We start from the raw sequence: 15,419 nt of genomic DNA, 5'->3' as shown, positions 1-15,419 counted from the left end.
TGACCTTTATGCATGAGATCCATGCAACCAAGATAGTTGTTATTGAAAGTCATCACAAAGAATGCTGGCTGTACTTTCCACTACAGACTTTAAAAGAAAATCTAAATGTTTGTTTTTTATATATATATATATATATATATATATATATATATATATATATATATATATATATATATATATATATATATATATATATATATATATATAGGATTTCTTTCTTTATTTGTTTAAAGATTTTTGTTTACTTTGACACATTTGAGACAAATCTATCTAATTGCATAATAATTATGCAAACAAATATTGGCGAAATCCCCTGAGAAAGACGATTTCTCGAACATTTTTCGGGACTTACTCATAGAACAAAATTTTTAATAAAAAACTTTTGTATATGTAATAGTTCATACTTTTTATTAAAAATGATTTACAAACATTTCTAGAATTCTGTTTTCACTTTGTCATTATGGGGTACTGATTGTAGATTAATGAGGAAAAAATTATTTTGGGATTGTATCGGGCTGAAAAATAACAAAATGAATACTGAATAATTTATAAATGCACTATATTTACTATATATATGGGCTCTTAGCGTGGGTTGACACAGATGCAGAAGGGTTTGGGTGCATATGTGAAACCCATCTGTCCCTCCAAGCTCAGCTCATCTCCAGGACAAGGAGAGAATGTGAAGCTCTGCAGCAGAGAGGTAAAGAACAGGAAGAGTTCCATCCGAGCCAGCTGCTCCCCCACACATGCTCTCCTACCTGCAGGATAAACAAATGAGATGTCTTGTTCTAAATATTATTATAAACAGTTGTTCCTTTTATATTTTATGCATTTGTCAGATATTTATACAGCATTGCACATTTGCTCTACCTGCTGAAAAAGGCAGGAAAGCCTCCTTCTTGAGGAACCGGCCTTGTTCATCTAGAAAGTGTCCAGGGTTAAATGTGTCTGGTGTTTTCCACTGACTCTGGTCATTAAGCACAGATGACAGGTTTGTAGTCACTGCCGTGCCCTGAAGAAAAGAGAAAATCTATCATCTGAAAAGCAGATCTTGTAAATCATTATTATTTATGAAGATCAAACCTTTGGAATGAAGAATCCACCCAGTTCAGTATCTTTAGTGGCCATTTTTGGGAAACCCAAAGGCACAACATTTCCCATCCTTTGAATCTCATGAATAACAGCTTCAGTGTAGGGCATGTTGGGTTTGTCAGCGATTCTGGCCTGGCGTGACTGTCCGATCACTTTATCAATCTCGTCCTGCACTTTCTCTGGAAACATAAGACAAAAGTCTGATTCTGAAACACAGTTACGCAGCAAATAGAACCAAATTCAGAACCATATACAACTGACCATACAGCCGTACACTTATTCAGAACCATACACTGTATCAAATGCAGTTAAATGCTTTAATATTAGGGAAGTCTTATTTTGAAAGATAATTATGCAGCATAAATTTCTAATAATGCACAAATTGTGCAAGATATCTTATTATTGTGCATTAAAAGTTAGTAAGTAGAATTTCCAGACTCTCCATGTTGTGAGCATGGTTTTATCGTGTTTATGGACTGGTGTATGCACAAATACTCACTCTGTATCTCAGGGTATTTCATCATGAAGAATAGACCCCAGCGCATTGTAGTGGCTGCGCTTTCTGTCCCCGCTTCGAACAAGTCCAGCATTGCAATCAATAATGTATCAACATTGAATCCAGCTTCAGGATCACTCTTTTTCTGAACGATTAAAAAAGGTGTTAAACATTTGCATGTCTGGTTTCTTCCTATTATTTATTTATGTGTTTGGTTATTTATTACATTTATTTATCCAGCAAAACATCATCATAATAAACAAACCTTCTCCATTTCTAGAAGGAAACTGTCAACGTAATCACGAAGATTTGAGGGATCCCAGTCCTCCTTGTGTTTTCTTACTTCTCCCTTCAAGAACTCTATTATTTTTTCGTAGTTGGCAAAAATTGTCTTATGGGGGCCGGGAAGGTAATCAAAGAGGCGAGGGAAGGCATTGTACAGCTACCAGATGCCACAGAAGACACAAAAAGAGGACAATAGTGAATCTATGTGTAAATACATCCCATAATGAAGCATCACATAATTCCATTACAAAATTCCAAATGTCATATTCTGTGAGAACTTCCACCTACTGACCTGAGATCGGGCAGAACCTGCTAAAACGACCGCTTCAGCATCCAATCGCAAGATATTCAGGAAATTCTCGTTGTGGTATTCAAACCGATGGCCAAAAACTAGTGCAGAGATGATGTTTGAGACTGCGTTGTTCAGGAAAAACTGAGGATCAAAAGGACCTAAATAGAAACAAACATAGTATTTATAAAATAGAACCATTATTTGTTTGGGTATGTCCACTTCAAATCTGATCTAAACATCAGGTTTAATTTATAAATAACACTACTGGACACAAAATAGCTAAGAAACCTCATCAATAATCTCCTCAGTAGTAAGTTACAGAGTGGCTCCTTACCCTGTTCTGCTTTAAAGGCATCACACAGAAAGATGCTCTCCTGCTGGATACTCAGCTCTAGGACCTTCTTCCCTTCACCAAAGTGGCGTAGGCTTGTGATGACAAATTTCCTCTGGTTTTTCCATAGGTACCCATTACTGAGAGCTACTCCTTCAGGGCAACAAGAGACAGCATGGCAAGAGTAAGGCGAGCAAATTGCACTCTATCCAGTTATATAATTAAATTTTTTCTCATGTATTTAAAATTTTTTTTACATGTCATGCATATAAAAATATTGCATTTAACACCAAGCTATTTTTTTCTCTATGTTTATAACTCCAACTCCAAAAAAGTTGGGACACTGTGTAAAATGTAAATAAAAAACAGAATGCAATGATTTGCAAATCTCATTAACCAATATTCTATTAACAAGAGAACATAGAAAACATATCAAATGTTTAAACTAAAGAAATGTAGCATTTTACTTGAGTAGAAGGTATGCGTGAACGGGATCCAGAAATGCCACTATCCTCTCTGTGGCAAGGGTCATTTAAAATGTATTAAAACTAAGAGGAAAACTGTTCTGTGGTCAGACAAAACAAAATTTTTTATTAGTTTTGAAAATGATCGACACCATGTCCTTTGGACTAAAGAGGATAGGGACCATATGGCTTGTTATCAGCTTTTAGTTTAAAAAGCTATATCTCCGATGGAATTTGAGTTCAAAGTGACTGTGAAATTGGCAGCTTGCATATTTGATAAGGCTCTATCAATGTTGGACAGTATATGTAGATTTTAGAGCAACAAATGCTTCCATCCCGAAAACACTTATTTCAGGGAAGGTCTTGCATGTTTGAGCAATACAGTGCGAACTGCATACTGCATCTATTACAATAGCATGACTTTGTAGTAGAAGAGTGCAGTCTAGACCTTCAGCATTTAAAAACATTTGGGTATAATGAAACAAAAAATACAACAAAGGACACCCACAACTGTTGAGCAGCTAGAATCCTGTATAATCCTGCATCAAATTCAAAATTACCTTATTTTTTCCCCTAACATTGGGGAAACATTATATATATATATATATATATATATATATATATATATATATATATATATATATATATATATATATATATATATATATATATATATATATATATATATATTCAGTTTAAACATTTGATATGTTTTATTTTATTTAATTGTGAATAAAATATGGATATGAGTTTTGTAAATCATTGCATTCTGGTTTTATTTGCATTTTACAGTGTTAAAATTTTCTGGAATCAGGGTTGTATTTATAAGGTTGATGAAAGGTTAGATTTTGGGCGATTCAAATGCTGGGTTATTTCAGTACAGTCCTGCTGGGACCTTGAGTAAGGCCCCTAACCTTCAACTGCTCAGTTGTATGAATAAGGAAATTGAAAAATCGCTCTGGATTAGGGTGTTTACTAAATGCCTTGAATGTATATGCAATTGTGGGCGGAGATGGTAGCTTACTGGTTACGGCATTGAACTCTGTATTTTAAGGTCACAAGTTCGAAACCCAACACCCTTAACTGCTCAGTTGTAAGTTGCTCTGGATAAAGTCATCTGCCAAATGTTATAAATATACAGCAGATGTGTTGAATAGGATTTATAACAGTGAAGGTAGTGTTTTGACTGGTTCTATCTCATATCACTACCTCTCTTGCACTACTGCAGAGACCTGTGCTCGTTTTTTTCAGAAATACTCTTTGCATTATCTTTCTAAAAAATGCTATCTAGCTAAGGGAGGTTTCTTTATCTATATGCCCAAGTGAAGTTTGTAAGATGACGCCCTTTGGTGGTTAAGAGAGCAAGTAAACACAAAACTTGCAAAGCTTAGCAACTTTCACGATAGCTGATTTATAGTCTTTATGTAATTTAAGCCTAATAACTGTGCGATTAATAACCATACAAGAAAATAGATGTTCATGATCAGAAAAAGAATATAAACATTTACAGATGCACCTTAAAAACACTGCCACGTGTTAGAATATGTTCAAATGTGCTTTATTAATTTATTAATTCACATTTTATTATAATTTTCTCTTTATTTTTTTTCTTAATTCCAGTAATTGCCCTGCTTTCTGGTTAAAAATGTTTGATTTTATTTTTTTAACCCAGACAATTGTACAGAAGAAGTTATTTTCCTGATAATTTTGTTGTCAAAAACAAAAACATTTACAATAACAATGGTTACATTGAGAAAAATATATTCCCCACCCCATATATTACTAAGGTTTTACTTGCCAAGTCCCTTAAAGACTTTGTGAAAGAGAGGGAGAACAGGACGATCTGCAAAGCTGTCTGGCTGAGTAATGAGAGCTTCCTTCACCATTTTATGTCCAGAGATAAAAACAGTTTTCTCACTTCCCCAACGCAGGCTGAAAACATCTCCATACTTCTCAGCAAGCTTAGTTTAAAATACATAGAAATGATAGAAAAAAGAGTGAATGGTACTGTTACAGTGACACATAATGAAAAATAAAAAAAAATTTATTCTTGTGTATTTGAAAAATAATGAAAAAAATTAAAATACCGTTTTTTTTTATTAGAATTTTTAAAGATTTTTGACAGATCCCAAACATTTCTTTATTTTGACACAGACATATTTTTAGCAAATACAAAAATAGCAGTTCTGCCCAAGACATTTAATGGCTAAAAACAAAGAAAGTAAATATTGAAATAGTCTTTTCAGTCTACCTTGTCGATCGTCTTGAAGTCAACCCCAGTGAAAATGTTTCCTACAAAAGGCAGGGGCCATGGTCCCGGTGGGAAATTGGATGGGCTTTTGTTGCTGTAGATATCAAAAAGTAGTAGCACAAGTAAAAATCCTATAAGACAGGTTTTAATATCCAGGAATTCCACTAAGTAGTTTAAGAGCATTGCTGCAGTTTGCTGGGAGTCTGGTGGTGTGTCTGCTTTAGGGTGTGAAGGTTTATGTGCTTTGTTTTGTTTGAGCTCTTAAATCATCACTGGAATGGAGCAGATGGACGAGATTATGTAAGCCATTCTGAATTTCCTAGAAAAAAGTATTCTTTACTTGTGGGCCCCCTGTAGTCCAAGACATGCACACTCTCTCATACATACACCCACACATCGGCCACTAGATTAGGAACACCATATACATCAAGTAAAAGTAAAGGCAGAAGTTTTTGTTCTTAATATTAATAATAAAAAACAGAAGCGCTGCAGTGAAAATCAATCCTTCTTTAAGTAATTTATATATATAGAATATTTTTTTTTTTTTTTTATATTCTTGACAATCGTCTGGCCACTGCTTGGAATTTTTGTACCTTTTCCACTAAGGAAACTTTTGAAGGATGTTTGTTTAACACTCATATTAATAATAAGCTGAACCTGGTGCATGTGTGGAAACGATGTATTCTTAAATCACATCATATGCAAATTTGGATAGTGGGTAGTATTCTCGTGTACCTTAAACTAGCATGTCTACATCTGTTCATGTCGATAAAATCTTGTGGTCTTAAAGTAACTCAGGGGCCCCATGATTTATTTACATTCTGCTCAAGTGGAAGGGAATTGCAGTACTGTTTTCCTGACTGAAAACTACATCCCCTGTTACACACAAAGGTTTTGAACAGCCACAATTATTATATACATATATATATATATGTATGACATTCTTGTACATGTAATGAATAAGAAGAAGAAGAAAAAGAAAAATACATTAATTGTTATAAGTAGTTATAATCATTATTTATTATTAACGTTTAATTAGCAACTATTAACAGATATTCTTTTTAATTAATTGGATCTTAATTATAATTGTTGTTCTTTCAGTTTTGAATTTAGGAAATTACAAACATTTCAACAAGACAACAACAGATGCATAGCACAAAAAATTTTTATACAGAATAACTCAACAATCTTTTTCTAAAAAAAGAAGAAAGTGAAGGTACTCGCATGGCCCATGCAAGTCCATCAGTGAGACCTGTGTAATTTAATGATTAAAGAGAATTGTTATTTACTATTGATGTACATAAAACCATATTTTATTCATAATAGAACATTGAAAACATATCAAATGATTAAACTTAAAAATGTTAAAGAAAATGTTTAAACTGAGAAAATCATGTTAAGAAAAAAAAGGTAATTTTTAAATTGATGCCAGCAACTTGTCTCAAAACAGTTGGGACAGAGGCAACAAAAGGCTGGAAAAGTAAGTGGTCCTCACATGAAAGAGCTGGAAATATATTTTGCATTAGGTTAATTAGCAACATATCAGTAACATGATTGGGTATAAAAAAGAGAGTTAGAGTATAATCCCAGACAGACACAATGATGAGATCATGTCCCTTTGTGGGCAGGACTACGCTGAAAATTCTTAATGACAGTCTTGTTTCTATGCCAGAGGTATGGCTTTTTTGGCTGCAATATATGAATGAAAGCCACTTCTTGCCAGACATCGCTAGATTGTACATGGGTGTATCTGGGTCCCACTGGTTTCTGCCATGCTGCGTCTTTTATCTGCTGCAAAATTTTCTTTGGCCGACCACTTTGTAAATGGTCCTCAACATTGCCTCTTTCTTTTTTCAAAATCCGTTGAATGCCACATCTTGAAACCCCTGTCTGCTTTAAAATCTGTGCCTGGGAGAGGCCTTGCTAATGCAGTATAAATCCGTTGTGTCTAATTGCTGTGCTCAGTCTTGCCAATGGTGGATGACCTGTAACATAAAATTTACTTCCACAACTTCACATTAGTAGATTTTGGTTGTTCCTCACCCAGTTCAAAACCTCCTAAACAACTGTTTTTGTTTATGTAAATTGACTAAATTTAACAATTAAAAATATATATATTTTAAAACATTCTTACTATACAGAATTTCTTACACCTGCCTAAAACCTTTGCACAGTACTGTATATTTGTTAATGGGCTTTTAGCGTGGGGTGACACAGACGTGGAAGGGTTTGGGTGCATATGTAAAACCCATCTGTCCCTCCAAGCTCAGCTCAACTCCAGGACAAGGAGAGAATGTGAAGCTCTGCAGCAGAGAGGTAAAGAACAGGAAGAGTTCCATCCGAGCCAGCTGCTCCCCCACACATGCTCTCCTACCTGCAGGATAAACAAATGAGATGTCTTGTTCTAAATATTATTATTAACAGTTGTTCCTTTTATATTTTATGCATTTGTCAGATATTTATACAGCATTGCACATTTGCTCTACCTGCTGAAAAAGGCAGGAAAGCCTCCTTCTTGAGGAACCGGCCTTGTTCATCTAGAAAATGTCCAGGGTTAAATGTGTCTGGTGTTTCCCACTGACTCTGGTCATTAAGCACAGATGACAGGTTTGTAGTCACTGCCGTGCCCTGAAGAAAAGAGAAAATCTATCATCTGGAACACTGTATTTGGTACATCATTATTATTTATGAAGATCAAACCTTTGGAATGAAGAATCCACCCAGTTCAGTATCTTTACTGGCCATTTTCATCAAACCCAAAGGCACAACATTTCCCATCCTTTGAATCTCATGAATAACAGCTTCAGTGTAGGGCATGTTGGGTTTGTCAGCGATTCTGGCCTGGCGTGACTGTCCGATCACTTTATCAGTCTCGTCCTGCACTTTCTCTGGAAACACAAGACAAAAGTCTGATTCTGAAACACAGTTACGCAGCAAATAGAACCAAATTCAGAACCATATACAATTGACCATATACAGAACCATACACTGTATCAAATGCAGTAAAGGCTTTAATATTGGGGAATTAAGGATAAGAATTAAAGAGTGGAAAAATATAAAAGTATAAAAATGTATAAAATGGAGTTAATAATAAAATTAAATGGCAATAAAACACAAATAAAATATATAAATATAATCTAAAAGTGGAAGTAGAATTTACCAAATAATTAGAAATAGAAAAGAAAAAAAAAATTTATATCTGACATATGAACAAAAAATAAAAAAAATATGTAATAAGCTTTACAGTAAAAAAAAAAAAAAAAAAGTAATAGAATTTGTATAAGAAAGCAACATTTATATTCTGGACGACAGAAACATTATGACTTAATTTGGGTAATTTTAATAAACTGCACTGTGCAATTATTCTGCAGTACACCGTCCAGGCATAACATTATGGCAATATTACATTTTGACCAGTGAGTGGAGTGTGTTAGAGAAGTGTAGAAAAGAGTGGAGGCAGGGTGGGGTGGGTGGACAAGGGTGGCAGGAGTGATTTGTGATAGAAGGGTATCTTAGAGAGAGAAAGGAAAAGTTTATAAGACTGTGGTGAGACCTGCAATCTTGTATGGTTTAGAGACAGTGGCATTGAGTAAAAGACAGCAGGTGGAGCTGGAGGTAGCAGAGCTGAAGATGTTGAGGATTTCGTTGGGAGTGATGAGGATGGACAGGATTAGAAATGAGTTTATTAGAGGGACAGCGCATGTAAGACGTTTTGAAGAAAAGGTGAGGGAGATGCGTTCGAGATGTTTTAGACATGTGCAGAAGAGGGACATGGGGTATATCGGTAGAAGAATGCTGAGGATGGAGCCACCAGAAAGCAGGAAAAGAGGAAGACCAAGGAGGAGGTTTATGGATGGTTTAAAAGAGGCCACGGGGAATGTAGAGGACACGGGGGTTTGGAGACGTATGATCCGCTGTGGCAACAAGTGCCCCACAAGTGCCATGTTCCCAGACTATCAAAAGTGGTCCAAAGAAGCAGAGATATACAAACATCCTTCAATCAAGTAAAAGTACAGATACTCATGTTTTGGAAAACTCTGGTAAAGTAATTTTTTTTTACTCAAGTTAAAGTAGAGGTTTGGGCTCTGACATTACATTACATTTCATTTACATTGTACTTATGTAAAAAAGTAGGCATTACTACTACCTGTTTTAGTGTCACACTGGTAACTGGACCTTAAATCATATTAATAAATGAATAAAAAAAAAATATTTCAAATGTTGTTATCCAATGAATGTATCCAGGCTGAAAAAAAAAACTGTTTCAAATTTCCAGTCTTAAAAGGATCTCTATCCATGTTCCTTTGCAATCAATGACTTATAGTGTTTATGGACTGTGCAAATACTCACTCTGTATCTCAGGGTACTTCATCATGAAGAGAAGACCCCAGCGCAGTGTAGTGGCTGAAGTTTCTGTCCCCGCTTCGAACAATTCCAGCATTGCAACCAATAAAGTATTAACATTAAATCCGGCTTCGGGATCACTCTTTTTCTAAATGATTAAAAAAGTGTTAAACATTGTGCATGATTGGGTTCTTGGTGTTATTTATTTATTTTTGCAATCCACCGATTGTTCCAAAGAAAATGTGTTAACATCATAAACAAACCTTTTCGATTTCCACGAGGAAACTGTCGATGTAATCACGAGGATTTGAGGGATCCCAGTCCTCCTTGTGTTTTCTTATTTCTTCCTTTAAGAACTCTAGTATTTTTGTGTAGTTGGCGAAAATCGTCTTATGGGGGCCGGGAAGGTAATCAAAAAGGCGAGGGAAGGCATTGTACAGCTACCAGACACCATACACAAAAATAAGACAACAGTGAATCCATGTGTAAATACATCCCATTATTAAGCATCACATAATAAGCTGGTGGCAAAGATGAATACCAAATGTTATATTCTATGTAACATAAGCTGAGACATCATACAAATGTGAATAAAAAATATTTGCAGAGAATAATTTTTACCTACTGACCTGAGATCGGGCAGAACCTGATAAACGGATCGCTTCAGCATCCAAACACAAGATATTCAGGAATTTCTCGTCATGATATTCAAAGCGATGGCCGAAAACTAGTGCAGAGATGATGTTTGAGACTGCGTTGTTCAGGAAAAACTGAGGATCAAAAGGACCTGAATGGACACAAACATTTCATTTATACAGGTACTGTTAATATTGTGTTCTATTTGTAACAAACATTCCTTTATAGTTAATGACAAAATAGCTGAGACCTCACCATCAATCATCTGAGTAGTAAGTTACAGAGTGGCTCCTTACCCTGTTCTGCTTTGAAGGCATCACACAGAAAGATGCTTTCCTGCTGGATACTCAGCTCTAAGACCTGCTTCCCTTCACCAAAGTGACGCAGGTGCGTGATGACAAACTTCCTCTGGTTTTTCCATAGGTACCCATTACTGAGAGCTACACCTTTAAAGCATGGCACAACTCTCAGAGCATCTAATTACATTATATTTATTGCTGATGTATTTAAAAAAAGATAAAATATAATACATATCAAATATTTCGATCAGTGCCAGTTATATAGTTGATAAAAGTTCACATTAAGTACTCTAAAAATGCTGGGTTGAAATTATTTTAGCGGGTGATGTGTACTGTGTTGGGCAGGTTTTTGTAACCACACAGCTTGACAAGTGATTGGTTTAGTCTCAAGCAAATTGTAGGCACCCTGTCTTCCATCACACTATTTTTTTCACACTTTTCAGCACTCATACACTCCCTGACAGTGGTGGACAAAGTAAATGTAAATCTTTACTGTACTTAAGTAGCTTTTTCACATATCTGTACTTTATCGAAGTATTTCTATTTGGGGAGACTTTAACTTCATTCCATTTCAAAGTCAAATATTGTATTTTTTTCTCAACTACATTTTGTGAAATCAATTATTATTGGTTAAAAACCGCTCAGACACGCATCAAGTCACAAATCGAGCGCACGTTTTTGATTGGCGCTTGGTGAAATCTACTGTACTTATCACCAAGCAGAACATTTAGAGAGAAACAAATGATAGAAGAAACGTCTGAACTCGAACTCGCCACAACAATGGTGACCTTATTTGAGTGATTTTTTTGAAGTAGTTGAAAAGAAGGTTTTGGGCTATTTTAATAGATATCAATCAGTGTTTGACTCATCAATATCAATAGGTTGATATGTCAGAGTCGTTTCACATAAACTGAGTTGATTAAGAGTCTTGTGACAAAAATGATAATGGGAACATTATAAATCATAGTACTTTGTATACTTAAGTTCATTTGAAGTTAAACACTTTGGAAGAAAAGTTTATTGGGGGGGCACTTTTACATTTACACACTGCTCCCTGATGCATTGTCTTTCTGGAAAAGTCTGTTGCCATTTTGAGTTTCTTTTATTTTGAAAGTTGGAGCTGAAGTTTCCCTGCAAAAAAAATCATAAATAATTTATAAATATGAAAAATGTATACCATGATATGGCTCAAAACCTGAAGCAAACTGTTCAATAAATATAATAATATATATAAAAAACGTATTAAAAAAAAAATGTTTCTCAAATCAAAATGTATAATCTTTGCCTTGGTGAAAACGCCATCTAAATGTCAGTGCAACATTCACATGAAAGCTTTTGTTAAAAGCTTGTTGGTTCCGTGCAGTGTAAATGGGAGGCAGGTGATGGGTTTCAAACAAAGGAACAAAGTTTCGGCAAGTTTCATGTTTCACTTTTACTTTTCACACACACACACACACACACACACACACACACACACACACACACACACACACACAAACACACGCACACACACCTCTGTATTTGTATTTCTCTCTCTCTCTCTCTCTCTCTCTCTCTCTCTCTCTATCACACAGTTCTCTTTTCTGCCCCTTTTATCCTCTTTGCCACTCACTGAAACAGAGAACCACACACTTTCTCTGGCTCCTCCTTCTAATTCACAAACAGGAGCTTATTCATGCCCCTGTTTCCACATACCCCACATTTATGTACATTGTCTGTTTTGTTTGAGCTGCTAACACATAGCTATAATGAAGCAGAGGGAAAGGATCTCAGGGGCCCCTGTGAACTATTTACAACCTGCTTCAGGGGGAGGGAATTGCATTGCTGTTTTTCTCACTGAAATCTACACTCCCTTTTACACGCAAAGGTTCTGAACAGTCACAATCATTTAATATGTTTTTATTGATCCCCCTACTCAGCACATCGAACACCTTTTCACTCCCATCTCGTCACATATGGATCCCTTGCAGTCACTTCTTGATGCACTGGGTACCCCTTTCCCATTATTTTTCAATGTGCAGGGATTCCTATAGATTTCTCTAGAACGCTGAAACTCGGAGCCTGCAGAGTTCAAATTTCAAAATGTCAGGAAAGCAGACTGCCCCAAGGTCATATTTATCTGTAATTTATTTAACTGATTTTTTATTTTAAAATGTACTCGCTGTCTGATATCAAAGTCTGTGAAACAGCATTCAGCAACACATTTTCACTCCCAGTTAACCCTAACCCTAACCCTGTATTTTGAAAAAGCGATGCCAAAGGGGTACCCAGGACATTAAAAAGCGATGCCAAGGGATACTGACGACGATATGTGACGAGGTGGATTGAGTGTTTAAGCACATCATATAACACAATTCACACTGAGCAGTTTGAAGGACTGCACTATATACTATGTTCATAATAGATTCATGTAATGGATACATGCTGTATATAAGGAGAAGTGTTATATCCAATATTTGCGAGCCATTTGGTTAATATTTAAAATTGTTAAATGTATTTTCATTCCAGACATTTTTTGAGTGTACAAACTATATAGTGTTTGTATATATGCCAAACTGTTATATGTTACATTATAAAAAAAAAAAAAAAAACATTTATTTATAAAAAAAAAAAAAAGAAGGTTTTACTTGCCAAGTCCCTTAAAAAAAATGTTGAAGAGAGGGATAACAGGACGGTCTGCAAAGCTGTCTGGCTGAGTGACGAGAGCTTCCTTCACTATTTTATATCCTGAGACAAACACAGTTTTCTCACTTCCCCAACGCAGGCTGAAAACATCTCCATACTTCTCAGCAAGCTTAGTTTAGAATACATACAAATAATATAAATAATAGAGAAAAGATCAAATGTTGTGTTACAATGATTTTTTTTTTTTTTTTAAACATTTTCAAGACATCACTAGCATTTAACACCCAAATATCAGTTTTCTGCATACATTTTTTTTCATTATTAAAAACAGAGGAAAAAATAATTGTCTAAATGGATTTTTAGCCTACCTTATCAATTGTCTTGAAGTCAACTCCAGTGAAAATGTTTCCTACAAAAGGCAGGGGCCATGGTCCTGGAGGAAAATTTACCGGACTTTTATTGCTGTAGATATCAAGAAGTAGTAGTAAAATAAAAAATCCTATAAGATAAGTTTTCAAATCCAGGTATTCCACTAAGTAATTTAAGAGCATTGCTGCAGTTTGTGGGGAGTCTGGTGGTGTGTCTGCTTCTGGGTGTGTACTTTGGTTCATATAGTTTGTTTTGTTTGAGCTCTTGAAGCATAGCGATAATGGAGCAGAGGAAAGAGATTATGTAAGCCATTCTGAATTCCCAGAAAAATTGAAGAAAAAAGATTCCCTTTCTGGAACCTACTCCCTTTACTCCAAGGCTTCTTAAATAAACACACAGGCATACACAGATATTTGTAATGTTGGTTTACTTTTTAAAAATTGTTACAATTCATTTTTATATTTTTGCATATTTATTTATTTTTTTCAGTGGTGGACAAAGTGCACAAACCATGTACTTGAGATAAGATATTTGAGATAAGATATTTGGCCACCGGAAAATTTTCGGCCGAAATGCCTAAATCACCGAAACAACACGGCAGAAACACAATTGTAATGACGCAATAAAAAAAGCGCAGCAGCACACGGTTATCTGGATAAGAGCAACATGTCTGCGGAGGTGGCAAAAGTACACACATCCATTACTTAAGTAGAAGTACAGATTCTCATGTTTTAAAATACTCGGGTAAAAGTTGAAGTACCGATTATACCTTTTTACTTAAGTGAAAGTAAAGAAGTTTTGGCTCTGACATGTACTTAAGTAAAAAGTAGTTATTACTTCTACCTGTTTTAGCTGTTAACTGGACCTCACATCATATTAATATTAGATAGATAGATAGATAGATAGATAGATAGATAGATAGATAGATAGATAGATAGATAGATAGATAGATAGATAGATAGATAGATAGATAGATAGATAGATAGATAGATAGATAGATAGATGGGCATAAATTTCATTTAACAGTAGGGGGGACAATAAATATAAAATTTCTCATGAGCAATTTTTGAAGGGGGACACAAATAATACAGTCAAATTGTACTTATAAAGACACAGTGTCCCCACAGTGAAACACTTTGCTTTTATTATTGTAGCATGGAGACTGCGTCATTATGGTTATTTTAAGTTTAAGTTTTTCTCAGGTTCAATGACAAAGCAAAACAAGGAATTAAAAAAAAGTTTAATATTTTATTTTAAATTAATTTAGACACTTAAGAACAGAATAGAAACTGATTATAAAAATACAGTGGGGTCAGTTCGGATGTAGCACAGTGCTCATTTAGTAAATGCACAGATAAACAATATGCTAATTATGTGTTAATGCTAAGTTAACATTATACCAAGTCGTCCCAAATAAAACACTGCATGGGAAACGGCTTTGGTGTGTTAGTGTCAGTGCACTATGCTACAAGCTATTGTAAACAAGCTAACGTTCACTAGATAAGTCATATTTTAATCACTAATAGAGCAGATTCATGGAAAATTACATCGCTAATCAGCATTTTTGCCGCAATTAATTTATGAATGAGTCTGCATCAAATACATTAAAGAGAATCGCTTTATTTAAAGTGAATAAAATACGCTAGTTAATGGAGCTGAACATTAATTGAGCCGCAGACACACACCTGACTCGTGTGTGTAGAGTAGGTGAGATGAACACACACCTGACTCGTGTGTGTAGAGTAGGTGAGATGAACACACACCTGACTCGTGTGTGTAGAGTAGGTGAGATGAACACACACCTGACTCGTGTGTGTAGAGTAGGTGAGATGAACACACACCTGACTCGTGTGTGTAGAGTAGGTGAGATGAACACACACCTGACTCGTGTGTGTAGAGTAGGTGAGATGAACACACACCTGACTCGTGTGTGTA

At 35.3% G+C, this 15,419-nt stretch overlaps 1 protein-coding gene and 2 long non-coding RNA genes across 3 annotated transcripts in view; 1 reads left to right on the top strand and 2 right to left on the bottom strand.

The window, feature by feature from the left end:
• Window positions 1–13,743, bottom strand: part of LOC310738447 (uncharacterized protein) — a 33,071-nt gene extending 19,328 nt beyond the window's left edge. The window contains exons 1-9 of the mRNA XM_083563430.1: window positions 13,484–13,743; window positions 13,122–13,284; window positions 10,488–10,637; window positions 10,185–10,342; window positions 9,819–9,995; window positions 9,562–9,703; window positions 1,084–1,271; window positions 871–1,012; window positions 584–758 (exon numbers count right to left, since the gene is read on the bottom strand). Coding sequence (XP_083419556.1) covers window positions 584–758; window positions 871–1,012; window positions 1,084–1,271; window positions 9,562–9,703; window positions 9,819–9,995; window positions 10,185–10,342; window positions 10,488–10,637; window positions 13,122–13,284; window positions 13,484–13,726 — 1,538 coding nt within the window. The 5' untranslated portion in view covers window positions 13,727–13,743. The remainder of the gene's footprint in view (window positions 1–583; window positions 759–870; window positions 1,013–1,083; window positions 1,272–9,561; window positions 9,704–9,818; window positions 9,996–10,184; window positions 10,343–10,487; window positions 10,638–13,121; window positions 13,285–13,483) is intronic.
• LOC310738332 lies at window positions 1,291–9,286 on the top strand. The gene is made up of 3 exons (XR_014537049.1): window positions 1,291–1,406; window positions 8,220–8,282; window positions 8,478–9,286. It is a non-coding gene; the product is annotated as an uncharacterized lncRNA (long non-coding RNA).
• Window positions 11,514–12,252, bottom strand: LOC310738336. Its single transcript, XR_014537053.1, has 2 exons — window positions 11,964–12,252; window positions 11,514–11,925 (listed from the first exon to the last, which is right to left on the bottom strand). It is a non-coding gene; the product is annotated as an uncharacterized lncRNA (long non-coding RNA).
• Window positions 13,744–15,419: the final 1,676 nt, after the last annotated feature.

Source organism: Silurus aristotelis, assembly GCF_946808225.1.
Source record: "Silurus aristotelis genome assembly, chromosome: 15".
Taxonomy (NCBI): domain Eukaryota; kingdom Metazoa; phylum Chordata; class Actinopteri; order Siluriformes; family Siluridae; genus Silurus; species Silurus aristotelis.
Note: the sequence above shows the minus strand (reverse complement) of the source record. Positions and strands in the feature narration are given on the sequence as shown.